Here is a 14,690-nt window from a genome sequence, read left to right as displayed (position 1 = left end):
CTCAGGAGCCAAGAATCCGGCAGTTGCCTGGGACGGTGATTTCGTAGCCAAGCAGGCACCCAGCACCCCTCCGAGAGCACCAAAAGCCTCCCACGCCTGTACAGGCGAATGTTGGCAGGTCAGCCCGGGAAAGGGTTAGTTGGGTATCAATCCCTTCCAAGGGATTTGGGCCTGACTGCGGCCTCGGCCCCGGAGAATGCTTTGAGAGCCGGGAATCTGCAGTTGACTGAGGGCTCCAGCATGCACTGCTCAAGCAAATGACTTTCCTCCCACCTCTGTGCCACATCATTCATTTCTTCAGTAGCGTAGCTTATTTTCGGTTTATCTGCACTTAGTAAGCAAGGTGGCAACTACTTTCACTAGGGAAAAAAAAAAAAAAAAAAAAAAAAAAGGCCTTAAAGACATCCCTGGCTGAACAACAGTCTTGTTTCTAAGTGGAATTTATATTAGCGGTGGAAAACCAATACTTCGATTTGCTGCTGCTTCCTTCAATAATACGCATGCAGCACAACACTGTGCTGCCTGCTTACAGACTGCTACAGAGACAGCTGCTTGGCCCGAAGTACTTTGGGTGTTTAAAACTTCAGAGAAGATGAATTTTTAATTATTTTTTTTCCCCCCCCCAACCAAAACTGCTTTCTGACCTGCCTGAAGTAAAAAAGCGACTTACAGAACACATAACTTGCTACTTCCAGGAGCAACTTCTCCTTGAATTTTCTAACGGTGGAGGCCCAGTTTTCCCCCGCATGCCCCATTTTAGGCAAAAGGCTTTTGCATGCCCAAAAAATTAAAAATAAAAACCCAAACAGACGTGATTATCTACAAATAAACACCACAAACCAAACCAATAAATATAGATGGTGCTTTCAAAAGCATAATCATTTAATGTCTCCATGTAACACTGTTAGCATTTAAATGTCACACTAAGTATCATTTCTAATCTATTTCAGTATGACAGTTCGTTACTACCCCCCCCGGGGCAAGCCGCCAGGAGCCAGCACTTATTCTCTACTTACTGCAAGATTACACCTTCGGGAAATGTGATGCAATTTGCAAATGCTCCTTCATCCGGCTTCATCCTACTCCGTGTAATTTGATTTATGCAGAAAAAATAAATTGCAGCAGCTGTAGCGCGCCTTGCCCTCCAGCTGCACCGGCTGAAGGAAGCAGGTTGGCTCCCGTGCCAGGCCGGGCTGCGCCGCTGCCCCAGCACAGGGTCTGAAACACTCACAGTTTGTAAACTCAGCCACTGATTCAAGAGATATTACATGTGCTGATGCTAGACATTACATGATGACCCACATTTGGGGGTTTTTTCTATGTTATAAAATGTTTTATTTAACTTCTCCACCGTCTTCTTGAAAGTAAGGAGCAGCACACACGAGGAAACGGCCTAGAAAAAAATGTTGTGGCTTCTCAGTGAGGATTTCATAAAAGGCAAAGCTGGAATAGTATTGGAAACAAGAAAACGGGTAGTAGGGTTGTCCAAAATCAGGCCCTCAAAAATGATAGAAGAGACCTGGAGTTGTTTATATCGCCTCAATTATAGCGTCCACTGGACCTTATGAGTTGTGATGCTGTTTCTTAATTGCATGATCCCGTCGCTCCGCAAAACCTACGACTCGGTGCAGCTGCCGTGGGGATGGACTCGGCTGCTAAAGCGAAGGCGTGGAGGCGGCACAGCTGCCTCCCTCTGCTGCCACAGGCAGGAGGAGACGTACTGAGCGCGCTAGGAAGCTGCGGGAGGAGAATAGGCGGCCGGGCGCTGGGAATCGCCCGGGAGAAGCGGGTGCCCTCCCTGCCCGCGGTGCCGGGGTCCTCTCCCCATCCTGAGCCAAATGCGGCTGGGTGGGAAACATCCCGCCCCTCCCGCCTGCCGCTGCGACGGCCCGGTACTGAGACGAAGCTCCTGCCTATTTAACCGGAAAGGCACAAATTCAGCCCATCTAAAATTATGGACCATAGTTCCCCCATTTCCTACAGAGCCAGGAAGGTGACGGGGACACCGCCACAGGGAGCTGTAGCCGCTGTAAATCTGACTTACCCATCAGCCATACCTATTTATTTCCATTGAGTTCCATTGATTCCATCCGTGTCCAGTGATGCCGTCCTGTGCCGGTGGTGGCCGCGGCTCCAGCCTACCCCACTGCTCTTCTTTTGTGTGTGATGATTGTGGGCAACCAACCCTGGCTTCGCTGCTGGAAAAAAAGAGGAAAGAGAAAAAAAGCCACGGCTTTGGACATAGAACAAAGCAAAATTTCTGGTTTCAGTTGCCCTGAGGGCCTCTTCAGCTGGTTCCTCTGTTTTCTGGTGTCATCATCCAGAGATGCAGCTATGGAAAGGTCCGACCGGCGCCAGCCCAGTGTGCGCCTTCACCCCCCCGGCCTCTCCTCCACATGGGGGCAAGAAGAGCCCGATGGGGGAAACTGCAACACCTAAATTAACCACTTGGATCATTTTTCTGAATTGGTTGGAGACCAGCTTGGGGTGGCTTAAATCGGGCATGAAGAGCATGGGGTGCGAGGCGGGGTGGGCGCAGACCCCCCCTCAGCTGCTGGGCCTCCGGGACCTGCCTGTGTTCTGCCTCTGGCCACAGCTGGAAGCAAAACCGGCTCTTCCATGACGAGGAGACCCAGTTCAGGCTGGGTTCACATGCCTGGGGTCCTGCATCCACCCCGGCCGGCAGCAGCGGGCTCGGGGACGTGGTGTCCCAGCCCCACGTGCTCCCCTCCCTTAAGGAAGGGCAGCTCGACTGGCAGCGCCCGTCTCGCCACCAGTGCTGGGGGTGATGCACAGGTGGAAATTTCCCTTATTATTTCACAATCACCGCTGGGTTTAACGCTCAGAGCAGCCGAAGACGCTCTGAACGAGCTATTTCGGTTCCCTTCAGGCCAATGACGCTCCCGAAGGGCTGCGATCCCATCTCCCGCACCACCTCTCACCCGAGCCCCCAGCTCAACGCTGTTTCTCAGAACTGGGCTCCACTTTCTAGCTATCATTTTCCACCCACACGAGCCGAATTGATACATGTCAGCTTTTCCCATCATCAGGTTCATGTTACCATATCAATAGTTTGGGGGAATGATTTTATCTGCCTGTGGGGAAGGTGACACACGCTCTCTGCGCAGGTTTTGCAGAACGGGGTGCTCCCAGCCAAGGGGGTCCCACCCTCCGCAGCCCCCCATGGCCCCGCAATCCCCCTGGGACCACCGTGCCGCTGCCGGACCCCACGCCAGGGCACAGGGCATGGGACCGCAGACGTCTTCCCTGGGGCCACGGTGCATGCCGCTCCAGCATCCCGGCTCAAGGGACCCAGGGACACTGGCTTTGGGACAGATGGACACACGCACACTGTACTGTGCTGCGCTGGATGCACACCAGCTCCTACACCTTCCTCCCAATGCCTGCGATGGGAAAATTCCAGGCTCCCGTCCGGCTCTGACCCAGCCTTTCGATTTTGCAGGAAATTCAATGATTGGGAATCGTCACCATCTTTTTTTCCAGGAAAAACCGATTTTCTTTCAGGCTAATAAAAGCAATGAAAGTGGAGTGCTGCAGCCCACTCCTGCCATTGTAATGTTAGATCTTCCAGTACAAAAAGAATGCAGTGAAATGGGAAGGGAGTTGTTTGAAATGCGAAGTTCAGCGCTTCCTCGGGCTATGCAACACACTGACTTTACCGAAAAAAAAAAAAGATGGTTAAAGTTTAAATATTTCTACAATTTCTAAATGAATTAAACAATTTACAACTATTTACAAGCCTCTAACCAGGTATAAGGTGAAGGCTGGGGCTCCCCTGGATGGGGTTTGCCGGAGCCGGGGCAGCGGCACCGCGGGACTGCCCGACAGCGTCGGGTGTTGGCGTGAGCAGAGCCATGAGGTGCTGCTGGCACCGAGCCGCTTCACCTGTGCTTGCTGCAGCACTTGGGAAAAGGCATTTAAGAATTTGGAGAAGAAATGAGCCATTTTGGCAAGTCAACCTTTTTCCCACAAAATTCCCACTGACAGCACAAGTTCAGCCATGGTGGGAAATAATTGCGGGTTCACGTCTGCTCTTCTGCTCAAGGATGCGGTGGTTTGAATCCCTGAGTTACTGTTGGTTTTCTGGTGTCCTCTGGGATGGTGTGGAATGGTGTGGGATGGTGTGGGACAACGTGGGACGGCATGGGATGGTGTGGGATGTCGTGGCCCACGGGCATGGCACCGCACGGGGCTGAAAGGTGCCGTGCTGAGCCAGGCGCTGCAGGAGCCGTCCTCGCAGGATGGGATACGTGCTACAGAGCTGAGCAAGTCCTAGTTAAAACCCAAACACCCACACGCCAGAAAACCCCCTCAGCTACTTCTTCCTTTACATGCAAGAGCATTTTTTTTTTGTCTTTGCAGATGTTTAACATCTTGATAAAAGTTTTGAGGTTTTCTTTTCTTTCAAATCTGACTTTGGCTACTTGAGCTTGCCGGAGCTGCTGCCATTATGGCCACACGACATGAATTTTTTTTCTGATACATGGTTCAGCTGCTCCTCTCTGACAGCAGCCGCAGGCCATTTCCTTCTCTGAAACACTGCCATCACCCATGATGCCGTTTTCCACCGGCAATGGCTGAGCTGGGGCACAGGCCACAGTGGTCCCGGCATGTCCCCAGGGCCATTACTGGGGAGAAGGGGCCATGTGGGAGGAGAGGTCCTCCACGCCAACGGGAAAAACAGCCCCGCATCCCATGATGGTGGTGCCCCCGGGGCAGGTGGGTGCTGAGCTGGCAGCAGAGGGACACGTTCAAGTGCAAAAGCAAATATCTGCTTTCGTGTCACTTCGGCTCCTGGATTTCTAACCTGAGGGTGATGCCGATCCCCGGGCTGCAGCACCTGGGCGCAGACCCGCCTGGACGGCAGGGCTGGTCTGGCTCCCGGCACACGGCGGGGAAACGCCGCTAAATTCAACCAGACGCTCGCTGGGGTCGTGCTGTCCCACATGAGACATCGACGTCCAGGGCCGGAGCCAGGAGCCCGGCAGGCGTCCAGCCACATGCATCCCGGAGCCGGTCCTTCTGCGTAACTGTTTTTTTTTGAATCGGTGAGAGAAGGAAAGCTTTGGCAGATATTTCTCCACACATAAGGTCATGGCTTGACTTTACTCGAGTCTTGCAATGTGCTTGGTTAAGTCAAGTCGTGCACACGTTCATGGTTTTCCACATGCAGCACGTTACAAACACGCTCGATAGTAAATAGAGCCTCAAACATCAAAGAGAGATTCTCGACTTCTTATCCCGGTATCTCTTCATCTATCAATTAGGTGATTAAAATCTGCATGGTAGCTGAATAGCAGATAATGTTGGTTAGGGCGAAAAGTCTTCGCTGTCATTACATAATGCCCTTCTTTGGGGCGAATGGCACTTCCCACCGTCTCGCCTGATCAGCACAGGAAGACACCTATATTTGGTAGTCAATGGAGACTATAAAAATGGTGCTCTGCCAAGCAGCGAGGCAGAGAGGCCCTGGCCAGCCAGCCCAGCCAGCACGGGAAGCGCTCGGACAGCGGCGACAGGATGCTCCCCTCGCTGAAGGCTGCTTTTGCTCTCCTCTCCCTGCTCGAGCTCATTTCTTCCAGACCGCTGATGACTACCTCTCCCAAACTAAAGCTGTCAGAGATCACCCACCGCATCCAACAGCTCAACGCAGGAGTGCAGGTAAATGCCGCTACACCTCCTGGCATTTCTTCACTTACAGACCAGAGGAACATTATTGATGATGATGATGATGATGATGTTCCTTGGTGCTTTGGGCACCCCAGCCCCTTTCAGCTTAGACTTTGGGTGCTCAGCACTTGACTTGGTGGTACAAGAGGCTGCCTGGGTCGGGCAGGGTGAAGTTTTCCACCTGACATTGGGCACATTGCAGAAAAAAATGCTGAGGAACAAGACAACCTCCCCCAGACCTCCCTGTCCAACACGCTGAGCTGTGTTGGGGTGACCGGGGCAGCTTGGTGATGGGGACATGGTGGCCCAGCACTGTGTGAGCTGCTGGGGGGGGTCCCTGCTCTGCGCCGGTCCATAGCACCCGGGGACCATCCCACCCCTTCCCAAACAACTGCTTGCAAGTGCTGCGCAAACCCAGGGCCTGTCTTCCCAGGAGCCTGTTTTGAAACAATTTTCTGAAACATGTATATCTCGGTGGTGGCGGCGGCAGCACCCGGGGTGCAGGCATGCCGTGCCCCGCCGGAGAGCAATGGGGACACAGTGCGCCTTCCCGGGGGAGGGCGCAGCTGGCGGCTCCTCGGGGACGGTCTCATAATGATGGTCTCATAATGACGGCTCTCCCTTGTGTCGCCTCTCCAGGTCCCCTGCAATGACACCCGAGTGGCACAGGTCGCCTTCACGGATCGAACGGTAAAAGATGATGGAGAGATAGGCAGAAAATGTATTTGTAATAAACACAGACATAGCCGGTGCCCTCCTCGCCACGGTGCACAGCCCACGTAGCAGAGGTAGTTTTATTAGTCACCGAGCAAGAGCTGCTCAAGTGCTAGTCGCTGGGGGTGAGCACACGGCTCGATACCGGCTGCGCCCGAAGACCTGCCTCCGGTGCCTCTGCCCCTGCCCGATCTCCCGGACCCCGGCCTTTGGGCACAGCCCAGGGCCCGAGGCACCGCACGGGGCTGCGATCACAGCCGTAAAATGAAAGCAGTTTAGGAAGTCGCTGTGAAATCTCCCACCAGTCCTGGACACCTTGATAAGTAGCATCAACTTAAATCAACTGCTTGGGTCTAAAAATGTTTTTCCCCCCGTGTTTACCAGCTGTCAGAGCAGGAGCTGCTGTGCCAGGCTGCCACGGCGCTCACAAAAGTCACCAAGTGCAAGAAAGACTACGAGCCGTTCATCATCAACTTGCAGAGCCTGCACGGCAAGACGGTAAGCAGGAGCTGCAGCCTCCCCGCTCGCCGCCCCGCTGTGCGGCTCCGGCCCCCGGAGCGGCCGTGCCCCCCACACCGGCTGCTCCCGAGCATGGGCCCCGCTTCAGGGCTGGCTCCCCAGATGTACCCACAGGACTGATCAAGCCGGTATTCGTTATCTTGCACGGGGCCAGACCTGAGCATTGCAGACCTGAGCAGCGCCGCAGGATAGTTTGCCTCCATGGGAAGAGGGTGAACATCCCCGTCAGCCCCAGCTGGTGGCCATGGGGGTCACACCGCTGGGCACAGGGGCCGGCTGCTTGTCCTCAGTAAAGGACAAATTCCCAACCTCCCGGGGCGGGATCCTCACAACTCATAACTGAATTATTCACTTTGGGAGACAGAGGCAATGGAAACGAACCATCTGCTTGGGCTGGTAGCCTGGCTACGTGCCGTCTGAGCTGCTAAAACCTGCTGTCAGCTCTAACGCTTTTATGCTTTTCCTTTCCCAGAACTGCTCCCTGAGCAATGAAAACGAGATCTACCTGCGCAACTTCTTGCCGGAGCTGGGGAACTTCACCCAGGGGATGTACAGGCGCCTGGCCAGGTCGGCTGCACAGTGAGATGGGCGCTGCTCCAGCGAGAGCCGCCACCGCCAGCCCCGAGCCCAGGGATCTTACTGCTGGTAGCTCTTAAAATAGGTTTTGCAGAGTTTTTTTTTTTTTTGCTCCTCCTTGCACGCACTTCCTCAGCTCTGCCCCAGCCCTCCTAAACACAGTGCAATCCTAAAAGCAAGTCCCAGCGGGTACGCCGGGCACCCGGAGTCGCTCAGCCGCCTGCCTGGGACCGGGCGATAGGAAATGTCCCCTTCCCGGCAGGCACCTGGCACCTCCCAAGCTTTCCGTCCGAGTGCCGTGTGTTAGACATTACTCAGCCTCTGCGGGAGAGGTCTCGTCTGGACGACGCTGCCCTTAGCGCTCCCTCGCAGCCCTGCGGCTCTTCCAGCCGGCACGAGGTGGGATGTGACCCCTTGGGAGAGATGTGACACCACCACACACACCCCCCCCGGGAGGGACGGATGCAACCCCTCGGGAGGGATGTGACCCCTCGGGAGGGATGGATGCGAGCCCTCGGGGGGCTGCGACCCCCCGGGAAGGCTGGCCGGAGGGTTTGCCTGGCCGGGAGGAGCCGGGCATCACGCCTGGACCGGGCAGCCGAGGGGGTTGAGCTCTTAACTCATTCACCCCCTCCTGCAGCGCCTACCAAAACCAAATTATCTGCTTCCTGTTCCTCTTAATGAAGGGAGGCTTCTTCATAATCGTCTTCTCTTCCTAAAGAGATCAAAATCTAAGTTGAAATGATGCATTTTTCACTAACGAGTTACTACAGCAGCTCGGGGGGGGGACGACTCCCCGCGGGTGCCCGGTGGGAGCGGAGCCGGGGAACTGCAGCATCCGAGAGCGAAAGCCGGGAGGGGAAAGAGCGGAGGGAGGGGGCTGCCTCACCGCCAGCCAGAACTGCTAACGTAACCTTTCATGTGTCTTTTATATTGTCAGTGGGCTTTTAAGTTGTTAATAGTGAAGACCAGGAGAGTCTGTAGGATAACTTTGGATCTAATGGGTGCTCATTGGCATCATACTTCTAGAGTTTATTTATTATTATATTTTATTTAAATAACTTATTTTTATACTGCATAATCTAAAGATTCAAGATGAAAAAGTCCTGGCTGTTGAAAGCTTTTCTTCGCTTGGGACACAAAACAAAAAGGAAAAGCCAGTATTCATAATAGGTGTTTTATTTTTAACTTATATAAGAGTAGTTCTGTGGAACACAGTCATATTTAAAATACCGCTACCTCATTCTTAGAGAACTATTATTGCCTAATTGCCTTTCCACAACAACAAATGAATGTGTGCTGATTCGTAATTTATTGTTCTTCCCTCTATTTAAAATATTTGTATCGCGACAGAGTTAATATATTCAAATTATCGTGTAGTTGGATGTCTTTTTTTTTTTATTTCAACTTTGCACTGATGTTGTAAAAGTGTCTCAGGGCTTACGCAATAAACTACTGAACAACGAGCTCATGGCTTGTGCTGTCGTGCTGTCGATTCCCCTCTTACCTTCAGCAGTTAATGAAGAGCATGGGGGGGGGGCGGGGGGCTGCCTCCTCGGTCAGTCAGCACGGGGGAATGGCGGGCAGGGGGGGGATGGCGTTTCTTGGGGCGATATACAGCAAATCTACCCAGTCTGCCATAGAGAACAAGTTTTCAAGCAAGCAAAAGGCACCGATGAACCTGCTCGGCTTGCGGCGTAGGGGAACGCGGGGTGAAGGGAGGGCTGGAGGAGCGGGGGTGAGAGTCCGCATTTGGGAAGAGGGTCTTGCGCATGGGGCCGCGATGAAGGGGAGTACGTCGGGGTGCAGACTGTGGCCTGGGGAGGGGGCAGCAGGGCTGAAATGGGAGCCAGCGGGCGGCAAAGCGGCGCCGCACGCAGGGGAAGGCACGCTCGGCTGATGGGCGAGGGAAGGGATGGGGCCGGCTCACGGGATGAGCGCCCGCTTGGGTGTCGGCAGCGGCAGGTACACGGGTAGGAAATAAATAGGCAAACCGGCTGCTGGAAATTGTTATAAATGCAGGCAATTGCTATAACTGCATGCGATGGGGCGTTAACTGCAGTCTTTGGATTTGCTCTGGATAAACCACAGCGTTATTAGCACCAGCACCAGACATGGCGGGCAACAGAAATGCATGAAAACAGCAGAACATCCCTGCCACTGCCAGCCGAAATTTACCCTGGGCAGCACGTTGCGCCCAGGCAAACCCTCGTGGCCCTTTCTCAGGGGCTGTGCTGGAATCGCTCCGGTTTGGGCCAAAGAAAGAGGGGGAAAACTGAGCCGGTGGCTGTGGCTTTCAGCAGAGACCTGGGCTCGGTGGCTGTGGGGATGCTGGTGCTGGGAGCCCAGGCAGGATCCTCGTGTGATGGGGAGATGCTTCAAACCACAGAGCACGAGGGGGAGAATGGCAGTGGAGAAACATTGAGGACATGGTTCTGAATCAAGCACCTTCCTTTTGTAGGGAAAATGGCAGCAGGTTCATCCCCTGAACGATGGCTGGGACAAAGGCACAGCCAGGGCTCCAGAAACGACCCTCCCGCCCCACACGGGCAGAGTCGGGGACCACAGAGCCGTCCCTCCAGCGAGCGATGGGGCCAAAACTGCCATCAGCCACTTCCCACCCTCAGGAAAGGACGTGGGAATTTTTTCCTTCACTGGTGACTTTCCCATCGCACAGTAATGCAGTTTTCCACCATGATTCAGCCTGAGTAGCTCAAAGGTTACATTTTTCTGTTAATGTAGCGTTTTCTGTTCATTTACTCCAGTTTCAGAGCTTTCCACCGTGATCACTGGGGAAACCACTGTGTCTGCGGGACGGGACCACCACTTCCATCCCCTTCTCCAGCATCACTTTTAGGCAGGGAGCCTCCCACCACCACCCCCCGTCCCAGACCAGCGGGGTGGCTCCGGGCATCCCGGCGAGGAGCCCAGCCCCACGGCCGCCAACCACAGAGGCCGCTGCCGCCGTGGCACGGTCCCGCAGCCGAAGCACGCGCGCTTATCTGCTCTCCATCGAGAGCGGTGCAGGTAGGAAACGGCGCAGCACTCCGCTGGCAAATCCCTTGCAAAGGTCTTTCTGAGTCAGTGGCACCAACTTCATCTGGGGCATTTCGTAATTAGACAAACAAAATTACTCTCAGTCTGGCTGCTCCTGGATTAATCGAGCACTCGCAAACTCTTATCAAGCATCTGATGGCAAGTTGCTATTTGAGTTAGAAAAATACCTATTAGTTATTACAAAACTCCGAAGTTTCCCAGCTCAGCTAATTTCTTAGTGTGATTTCCTGCGGCAGCGCTGGTCGGTGGTGCCGGCAGAGCCCATCACCTGAACCTCGCTCAGGCTTTTCTCCGAGCGGGGCAGGACGGGCTGGGGCAGCCTCCAGCTCGCCGAGACACCGGGCGCTGGATCAGAGTCACAAAACCTCGTTTCCCCATGCGAGTGCAGGCGCTCCCGGGCATCGATGCTGCAGGACCACGCCGCGCCAGCTCCCTGCCCCTCGCCCACGTCCCCGCAGGGTGTCACGGGCAGGGTCACGCTGTTTTGGGTGTCCCGTTTGGCCAGGAGGGTCCCCAGCTCTCCATAAACCCCCTGGCCCCAGGAGGTGGCGATGCCCCGCTCCTACCCAGGAGGTTTTTGTCCCTGCGGGCCCCAGGCAGGGCTCTGCCGCGCTTTCTGTTTCTCCCCGGGCACAGGTTAAGATAACCGTAGACAGAAAATGGTATGCAGATGAAGGATGCTTTGCATGATTTGGAGATATTCAAATGAAATGCGAGATGGAAGAGCTCGCAGGATAGTTAGAGAAAAAAAAAAGCAAAGCTCCGTTATCTGAGTGCGGTCAGATCCGTGGTCTCCCCAGTTCGGCCACTTTCACCTCACGGTGTAGAGAAAGTCTTGGGATACGGAGAAATGAAGAATCCCCAAACCGGGCAGTTTACATACTTTTCTTTTGTACGTGACCTGACTCCTACCACCGTTATCATACGGTGGAAATTTCCTACGTTGAAACGTAATGCAAGATCAGAAGAAAATCTTGACTTCTACAAAAAAGACCTGTTGTCCTAATTGGATAGGAGCATCTTTGGAAAGTGCAGATAAGGGAAAAATAAGTTTTTCCTACAGGTTCAGCAATTTTACAGCCATAAATTGAGATGTTTCTTCCAGAAAAGCACACACAGGTATAGATCACCAAAATATCCAGAAACTGCGAGCTGAGGGGGTTCAGCCCAAGCAGGCCATGAGCATCCCGGTCCCGGTCCTGCTCACCTTCCTGGCGCTGTCAGCCTGCCAGGGCCGCATGGCCGCCCTGCTGCAGACCTCCAACCTTCTGAAGGAGAGCATCAGGCTGCTGAGCGAGATCCTGGAGACGAAGGTAGGGCTCATTCGCGTGGCTCAGCCTTTACCCACTGATGGGAGGGACAGATTGTTTCGCCGGGCTCGGCGAGAGCGATGCTGAGTCAAAGAAAGGTGCTGAACGTGCAGCGCCGAGGCAGAGCGCATGGTTCACAGCGCTCCCGGGGGGGGGGGGGGGGGGGGCGAGAGCAGGCGGACGGACAGATGGGGGTGTGTGTGTGTGTGTCTGTGGGTGCACATGTCAGGATGGATCCGCGTTAGCAGTTTCTCTAGCCTGATTGCTCCTCTCCTTTGTGTCTTGATAAAGGTTTCCTGTGACAAGATGAACGTGACAAGTATTTTTGCAGGCGATAAGGTAAGAGAGAAAAAACTAACTCGTCCGTGTTCGAAAACAATCATACGGCCACAATGGGTACTGGGAGAGGCTGCCGGGGGCCGGCGGAGAGCACGGGGCAGCCAGGAAGCAGACGTGAAGCCCTGGGAGTCCTGCCCATCCCGGCGCGGCACTGCACGGAAGCAAGGAGCCCATCACAAGCCCCGAGCGGTGATGCTGGGCTGCCAGGCTGGTCCTCGCCGCTCCCGGTGCCCAGCACAGGTGGCCTCACCTTCCCGCACACATCTCCACCTCCAGCCAAAGCAGCATCGGCTGCTCCCAGCCACCCCGGAGGCGAGAGGGAGGCCAGAGGGGCAGGCAGGAATGGGCAGCATGTGTTTTAGCAGCATACAGGGTTTTTCGAGCTTTTCAGAAAGGAAGAGAGGAACTTCTTCCTTTGTCTTGGAGCGGTGTGTCACCATCTCACAGACACCCACACGCGCCTATCGCACAGCATCTTGAGCTCTGGTTAGACATACTATCCCTCTTTAGCCTCTGATCTGGGGGAAGGCTCTTCAGCTAGCAGAAGATTTAATAGCAGATAATAAAGCCTGTATCTGCTCTGAAAAATTGCTGCCTAAGCCAAGCTCCCCGGCACCAGAGTTCCTGTTTTCACAGAAAGCCAATGCCCTCACCTTGCACTGCACGGGCGGGCGGCAGCCAAGGGATGCAGCAGCCTCCCTTGGGGGGCTGGAGCTGAGCACCCCGTCGGGGGGGTCCCCGCATCCCTCCTGCCACAGGGACCGGCCCCGGGAGCGAGAAGAGATGCCTGGGATGCCTCACGACCTAATGTCCGCAGATCTGGCCGTGCCCATCACAGGGACGGGCCGGTTGCTTATTTGGTGGTGCCATTTGGGTGAAAGCTGAGGAACTCGGCGCGGGCAGAGCTCTCGGCAACCTGCCCGTGCTGCTGCAGCGAGGCAGCATCGGGAATGTCCCCCAGGGAAGACAATTGAATAGTTTTCTTATTACTGCCAGCACTTCACTTACCAGCTCCTCATCTTCCACGTGTCGCTGCTACAGGGCTTTATCTACTCAAAGCACCTGACAGGGACAACCTCTTCCCATAGAGCCTCTGCCCACCCAAACCAGCTTCATTCCCGCGGGACCCCACAGGGAGCAGCTCCCCGAGCACAGGGTCCCACCCACAGGTCCCACATTCGCGCCCGCGCCGGGAGCACGATGCTCTAAGCATGCGGGTGCTCACTGCTGCGCCAAACTCCGCCACGACTTCTCGCCAGCGGCTGACAGCACCCTCCTCGCCGGGGACGGGAACAGGCCCGTGTGTGCACACACGCGTCTGGGAAGCTCCAGGGGAGGCTTTGACATGTACTTTGCACCTGCCATTTAGAACAGAAATTTATTGTTTGCCCTGTTTTAATCTGCTGCTAATGAAGCCGTGACTGTACAAAAGGGTTTCTAAAAAAGCCACGTGCGTCTTCTTCCAGAAAGAAAATTATATGGAGATCTTATGCAAAGCCACCACAGTCGCTTGGGAGGGCCGGAGCTGCCACAGGCACCTGGAGGGCGTTTACCTCAACTTGCTCAGTCTCGTCCGAAGGAAAAGCACAGTCCACAAGGTGAGGCAAGGCTCTCCCCTCGCTGCCCGCCGCCCACAGCCCCTGCGGCACCGACCGCACCAGGGCCGTACAGCCCTGAGCCCTCAAGCTTTCTGCACGTCCAGCTTCTCTCTCGGTCACCATTTTCGCTGTCGCCCAGTCCTCTCCCGCACCACCATTAGCAGCCGAGACCAGGCTGGAGAACCAGATCCCTCCCCCTGCAAGCATCCTAATGGCCATTTTTTCCTATTACAGGCACCATGTCCCGTGGCAGCAGGCAACACTACTTCACTGAATGATTTCCTAGTGAACTTACGCAGAGTCCTCCAACGATTAGTAAAAGACTAGAGTTTGAAGTGAAAGAACAGTTTGTTTCTGCTTGTTTTTAAACTATAATGACACTGTATTTTTCAAAGATTATTTATAATAATTCTTTAAATAAATGTATTTTTGGACTAAATTTTCTGGCATTGCATAAGATGTTTCTTGGCCAGAAACTGGAGAGCACAGGAGCACGTTTGAGAGCTCGAAGGTGCCAGCTGGAGCATGAGGCACTGGGCTGCAGGACCCGGCTGGCAGCACCTAAGAGCCGAGGAGCCCACAGCTCCTGGAGAGACCCACTCAGCCCTCTCCCACCACCCCCAGCAGAAATGCCGAAGGGCCCAAGAGGAGGCCACGGCTGGGACAGAGCACCAAGGCCAGTCCAGAAGCAATGGGGACCAGGCTGATGGCAACAGAGGGAAACTGGAGAGCAGGGAAGAACGGATGGGTATTTTCTACCCACGTTGTTGGAAAGGGGCAAGTTTGTGACTGGGTTGGAAACCAGGGCACAGAGGGGCAGCGCTGACTCCAGAGAGCTGAGCAGCAAGAGGTTCCTAGATGGAACGGGGGCTTTAGAAATAAGGGG

The 14,690-nt window shown here is 54.6% G+C and overlaps 1 protein-coding gene across 1 annotated transcript; it reads left to right on the top strand.

The window, feature by feature from the left end:
- The first annotated feature begins 11,735 nt into the window (after positions 1-11,735).
- IL4 (interleukin 4) lies at positions 11,736-14,131 on the top strand. Its single transcript, XM_076350420.1, has 4 exons — positions 11,736-11,870; positions 12,159-12,206; positions 13,673-13,804; positions 14,039-14,131. Exons 1-4 carry the CDS (start codon positions 11,736-11,738, stop codon positions 14,129-14,131), a joined length of 408 nt encoding a protein of 135 aa, XP_076206535.1.
- The last annotated feature ends 559 nt before the right edge of the window (positions 14,132-14,690 follow it).

This window comes from Aptenodytes patagonicus, chromosome 12, assembly GCF_965638725.1.
Source record: "Aptenodytes patagonicus chromosome 12, bAptPat1.pri.cur, whole genome shotgun sequence".
Classification (NCBI taxonomy): domain Eukaryota; kingdom Metazoa; phylum Chordata; class Aves; order Sphenisciformes; family Spheniscidae; genus Aptenodytes; species Aptenodytes patagonicus.
The sequence above is the reverse complement of the archived record's forward strand: the minus strand, read 5'-3'. Positions and strand labels throughout refer to the sequence as shown.